At 46.7% G+C, this 6,000-nt stretch overlaps 1 protein-coding gene across 24 annotated transcripts in view; it reads right to left on the bottom strand.

Moving 5' to 3' along the window:
• The window catches only part of LIMCH1 (LIM and calponin homology domains 1), a 356,840-nt gene extending 351,656 nt beyond the window's left edge, over positions 1-5,184 (bottom strand). For 5 of the 24 annotated variants that reach the window (XM_082390436.1, XM_082390432.1, XM_082390435.1 and 2 more), the window contains exon 1: positions 365-1,709. In XM_082390436.1, coding sequence (XP_082246562.1) covers positions 365-460 — 96 coding nt within the window. In that variant the 5' untranslated portion in view covers positions 461-1,709. Of the gene's footprint in view, positions 1-364 lie in introns of all 24 variants that reach the window. The other 19 variants (XM_082390444.1, XM_082390434.1, XM_082390423.1 and 16 more) reach the window with 14 other exon arrangements.
• Between the last annotated feature and the right edge of the window lie 816 nt (positions 5,185-6,000).

A 6,000-nucleotide genomic window follows, 5' to 3' on the forward strand; every position in this document is an offset into this window, starting at 1 on the left:
CATAATGAGGCTTTGCGGCGCTTCTGCTCGCACTGCGCTTCCTTTGGCAGCGCCTGGAAGCGGCAGGAGCTGAGATTTGCGCGGCTGGCGGGCAGGAGGGATGGAGGCTCAGGGGACCGCTTCCTGCCCCCCACATGCACAGCTAGACCGCAGTGTCCCCCCTTCGCGCCCATTCTCACCCGAGACGCCAGTGCCAAAGCGTCAGGGGGTCGCAGCTCGCTCGAGGCCCTGACGGGTGCCTGACGGGTGCCGGAGCAGCTGGCAAAAGAAAGTGGGGGGAGGCGAGGCTGGACCTGTCGTGTGTGTGCGGGTCGGTGGGTCCGGGCTGCCCCTGCAAAGGCCCCCGCCAGCCGCGGGCACCTACCTCGATCCACTTCTGCGCCTCGGAGAAGGCGGGCTCGGGAGGCGGCTCAGGCTGCAGGGGCTGAAGAGCTTCCAGACCGAGAGCCGCACAAGCCATTTGCGAAGCCCCGCGTCCACTCAAGCGCTGGGTCGCCGGGATGAGGACGGCCGCCGCCGACGCCGCCGCCGCCGACGCCGCAGGAGCGCGCTCCCCGCCCCTTCCCGCCCGCCCGCCCGCTCTCCTCCCCTGCCCGCCCCTCCCCCGCGCGGAGCAGGTCCCGGAGGAGAGCCGCGCTGCCGCCGAGGACGCCGCCGCAGCTGTTCCCAGCGCCGCCCGGCTCGGCCGCGCCGTGAGTCCCCGCGGGAGCGAGCGCGGAGGCGCCAGGAGCTCCCTCCTCCCCACCTCCTCTGCCCGTTCCACCCACCCCCTCCGGGGCGGGGGTGTCAGCCACCAACTAAAAATAACCGAGAGTGAGCACTGGGTGTCTCCCTCCCTGCCCACGACGCGACTGGGAGAGGGACTCGGGCAGCCGCCCCGCACGTCCCCGCGCCGCGCCGGCTGCGGAGGGGCGAGCGGGTCGGGCCGCACCTGGGAGACGCGCGGCGAGCCGGGCGCACGCGTCCCGGGGGAGCCCGCGCTGCCGCAGCCTAGCAGTGGCCGCCCGCACCTGCTGTCCCCCACTCACGGCCGCAGAAGTGGGGGGCAAGAGGCGCAGCCCTCTGACCCGATGCTAGGGATGTTCAGTCACCTGATCTTTTTGTAAGAAAAAAAAAAAAAGATAAACGACCCTTATAAACTTTTTTCTCTGCGGGCAAGCTACCTGTGTCCCAGTCTGTTGATTGATTTAACTCATCTTTATTGTGCACCTACTATGCGCTGGGGACACAGAGATGAAAAAAGGGAAGGGAAGGGGACGGAAGAACTGGATCCAGCCCTCAAAATCATTACATTCTAGAAGGAATGGGGTAAAACAAAAGAAGGTAATGGTGGAGAGTGATATATGCTAAGAAGATAAAAGAGGAGAAAAGATCGACTATGACCTGGGAAGAGAGTATTGGCTAACTTCGGACTGCCTCTCCACCTTCACCTGGGAGGCTGGCCTGTGAGTCCAGGTTCTGGTGATGGGAGGGAGGCAGGAGGTCAGCAGGCTGGAGGAGAGGGAAGTGGGGGTATTTTTGCTGCCTCTTTTGCAAAAGGCTGCGGGGATTGGCAGCACCACTCCGCCAAGGCTGCCACTCTGTCTGGGGCCTCTCCTTGGGTTCTCTGAAGGTTCCCGGTTCCTCTTGTGCCACCCCACTTCCCCAGGCCCAGTGGGGGTAAAGCCTTCCCCATCCTATTCTGGTTTCTGGCCTGCCCACTCCCTGCTAACAGTCTCTTAATAAACTCTTCTCAGCCACCTTTATGTGAGCACGCCTGCTGTTTTGCCTGAGAGCCCAAATGATGATCAAGGAAGGTTTTCCTGACAAGATGACGTGACGAGGTGACATGAATGAGGAAGACGTTAATCATGCAAAACTCTGGAGAAACATTTCCAGATGGGTGCAAAGGCCTCGAGGTAGAAGTAAGCTTGGTAGGGCTCGTGGAACCCACAGAAAGCCAGCGTTACTGGAGTGTGGTGAGCAAAGAATCAGGTGGGAATGATAGCATGGGAGAGACAGGTGAGATGGGGGGTGCCAGACCACAGTGGGCAGGGCGAGAAGTCCATGGGTGCCTCAGCAGCTAAGTCTCTTTCCTGTTCAGAGTCCAAGTTTAGCCTTTGTCTAATTCTGCTGCTATAATGGGAGAATGGAACAAAAAGCAGGCCTGAAATTCCACTATTACTGGCTTTGGAGTCAGACAGGCTTTAGTTTATTTACTTTTAAAACACTTACATGGCACTTGAATTGTGCCAGGCACTGTTTTAAGTGCATTACAAATAATTGACTAACTTATTCCCTATTTCAACCCTGTAAGATACACTATTACCATCCCTATGAAAACACCAGGGGACTGAGAGGGGTGTCACACAGCTGGTGAGCAGTGAAACCCTGATTCAAGCCCAGACAGCCTGGCGCCAGATCTGCTCTTAACTGCACACCAAGCTGCCTTACTAGTCCCAGGCCAGACTCTGCCGCTTACTGTATGTGCCTCAGTTTCCTCATCTCAAATGAGGTTGAAATGGCAACATTTCAGCAAATCACTGTGAGGAGCAAACAGGAGTTCTGAATGTGAAAGGACCAAAACTGGGCCTGGCATATAATTACTGCTCAGGACAAGCCAGCTGAGCTTCCCTCCCGTCCTGCCTTCCAGAAAGGACGAGAGGGAGGAGAAGTTATAAAGAAGAGTGAAGAAGGTAAGCAGAGGAAAAGGGTTAGTAAAATATAGTCAGAAGATGACCTTGTCTCCATGAAGAAACATGGTAAAGTAAAATAATTCACAAAATGATGCAGCACACTGACACGAGATGCCACTTTGGGCCGATTCCACTGCATGAAGTGACTAGGCGTAGGGGAAGCCCGCTGACCCAAATGATATATCTGCATCCATTTGAAAACGAGTATAAAAGTTAAATCCACCATATCTCTGAAGTATCTGCTATCAAAATTGGCATTCGTACTAAAGCATATTTTTTTCTTTCAGTACTTTTTAAGTGTTTTAAGGTTTATAATCACAAGGTGACATCTGCTTTTCCTGAACTCTGCTACCAATAACAAATTCACACGTTACCGAAGACCTAAAGACTTAAATCCATAATAGAGTTCAAACCTAGCGTCATTATCAATAATATTTACAAATCATTGTTAAGCACCTACTATGTGTAAGAGATTGTACTAGCATCAGAAGAATCCACAAAGGGACACACAGAATTTTCATTTCTGTATAGTCTAGTTTTCATACATAAAAGTAATGCCTGTTGGAAAAAATCTGAAAAATATAATGAAGAAAACTAATCTGGAAGAAACCCTACAATTCAGAGATCATCATCACTATTTGGGAGGTGTGAAACAACATTTTGATCAGGAAAAAAACTATAAGACAATATATGGTAAATGCCAAATGAGGGATTAATGTATTCAAAGAGCATGGATTTTTTGGTAACAGATTTCTTAAGATATCATTCACATACCATACAATCCACCCGCTTAGGCTGTATAGTTCAGTGTTTTTTAGTATATTCAGAGTTGTACAACCATCACCACATTAATTTTGGAACATTTTAATCCCTCCAAAAAGGAAACCCCATGCCCTGTCGCAGTTATCCCCCTAACCTCACATGCCCCCAAGCCCTGGCAACCACTAATCTACTTTCTGTCTCTATAAATTTGACTGTTCTGGACATTTCATATAAATGAGATCATACAAGGTGTGGTCCTTTGTGTGTGGCTTCTCTCACTTGGCAGAATGTTTTCAAGGTTCATCCATGTTGCAGCATGTATCAGTACTTCATTCCTTTTTATGGACAAATAACATGCCACTGTATGGCTATACCATATTTTGTATATCATTCATCAGTTGATAGGGCCTTGGGTTGTTTCCACTTTTTGGTTATTATGAATAATGCTTCTCTAAACGTTCCTGTACAAGTTTTTGTGTGGCCGCATGTTTTGGTTTCTCTTGGGCATATGCCAAGAAGTAGAATTGCTGGGTTATTTGATAACTCTATGTTTAAATTTTTTTATAAACTACCAACTGTTTTCCAAAGTATTGATAGCTACACCATCTTACAGTCCCACCAGCAGTGTAAAAGGGTTCCAATTTCTCCACCTCCTTGCTAACACTTGTCATTTTCCAACTTTTTGATTACAGATATCCTAGATGGTGTGAAGTGGTATCTCCTTGTGGTTTTAATTTGCATTTCTCTGATGACTAATGATGTTAAGCATCTTTTCATGTACATAATGGCCATTTGGACATCTTCTTGGGAGAAATGTCTATTCAGATTTTTGTCCATTTTTAAATTGTTGTTTCTCTTTTTACTATTGAGTTATGAATTCTTTATATATTCTAGATAGGAGTCACTTATCAGATATATGATTTGCAAATATTTTCTCCATTCTGTGGGTTAACATTTCACTTTCTTGAACCTGTCCTTTGAAACACAAAAGTTTTTAATTTTGACAAAGTCTAATGAATCTGTTTTTTTCTTTTGTTGTTTGTGCTTTTAGTGTCATATCTAAGGAGCCGTTGCCTAATCCAAGGTCGTGAAGATTTATGCCTGTGTTTTCTTCTAAGTTTTATAGTTGTCATTCTTACATTTAGATACTTAATCCGTATTTAGTTATTTTTGTAAAAGCATGGGTTTTGAGGTCAAACTCAGTGTGACAGTCTGGGTCTTCTGAGAAACAGACAACAAGATTGAATTAAAGGTGCAAGGATTTTATTAGGGAAATGACTGTGAGAGAAAATGCTGGGAAAACAATCAGAGCACAATGCAAGTCTGACCTGAGTGAAGAGAGGAAAAGGAAGGTCAGGTAGAAACCTTGTTGTAGGCTGCCTTTCAGTCCAAGGAAGGTTCAGCGAGGCCATCAGAAGGTCCGTGAACCTAAGTCAGCTACCAGAAGAGTCCTGGGTCTCCTAGAAACAAGCCTGCCTTAGTATTCCTGCTGTATACCTGCCGTATTTAGTAACTGGCTGGGGGCAGCCCAGTGGGAAATGCTGTTCAATGCAAACATGGCAATGGATTTCAGAGCACAACTGCTGGGGCCCTTGGTCAGTTCAGCTCCCTGAAGGGCACATTTCATAGATGCCACATGTTACGTAAGTGAAAATGTTATTTAACCTCTCTGAGTCTCCGTTTTCTTGATTAAGCACCTGTTGCCTTGCCTGGGACTTAGAAATCAGGGGTTAATAATAGTTTTGATGATATTATGTGTATTTAAATATATATCTATTAATATATAAAATGCAATAAATCAATTGGACAAAGACTAAGTCTAAATTTCATTGTGTGTAATACTTTGAAGAATTATGGTTGGTGGTAAATAAATGTACTAAACTCATCCTCCAAGATCTGACTTAAATGTCACCTTTTTGATGACTTCGTTAGCAACCATGTCAAAACTAGTCACTTCTTCTGTGTTCCCATAAAGTAGTGATTGTCAACATAACAAAGTAGGTATGAGAATCTTTAGGAAGGGTTTTGAAAAATAGTCCAAATTCATCATTGTTTGATTTTAAAGCCATTTAAAATAACGTGAATAACAATTTTAATTTCCCAGACTATGACAGACTAACTTTCCTGTTATAAAACTCATATAAATGCCACACAAAATATTTTTTTTTAATTTTTTACATGAAGAGCCGAACTCAAAAGAAATTCCCAGGAAGGCAAAATGGAGAAGAAACATAAAACTAGAGCAGTGAGCTTATGAATTGACCCTCAACTGCCCTGTAGAGAGACCTAGTGAACAGTGGCCGCTAGACTCAGAAACCTAGGGCTAGGGTTTGAGTCCTAGAAGTCGAGGCCCTGGGCCTGTGCCACGTGAAGAAATGAAACTGAGCAGCAACACACACACACAAACACATATGTATGTGCGATATTCCCACAGAGAAAGAGTAGACCAGAAAATATCCCACTACCACCACCACCACAGAAGGAGACAATAAGGAAGCTTCTTTTTCTTGACCTCATCTCTGGTTGGGAGGTGGGTGAACCTCCCCTGAGAATATGTGAACAA

The sequence above is a fragment of the Balaenoptera borealis genome (genome assembly GCF_965194805.1).
Source record: "Balaenoptera borealis genome assembly, chromosome: 4".
Taxonomy (NCBI): Eukaryota; Metazoa; Chordata; class Mammalia; order Artiodactyla; family Balaenopteridae; genus Balaenoptera; species Balaenoptera borealis.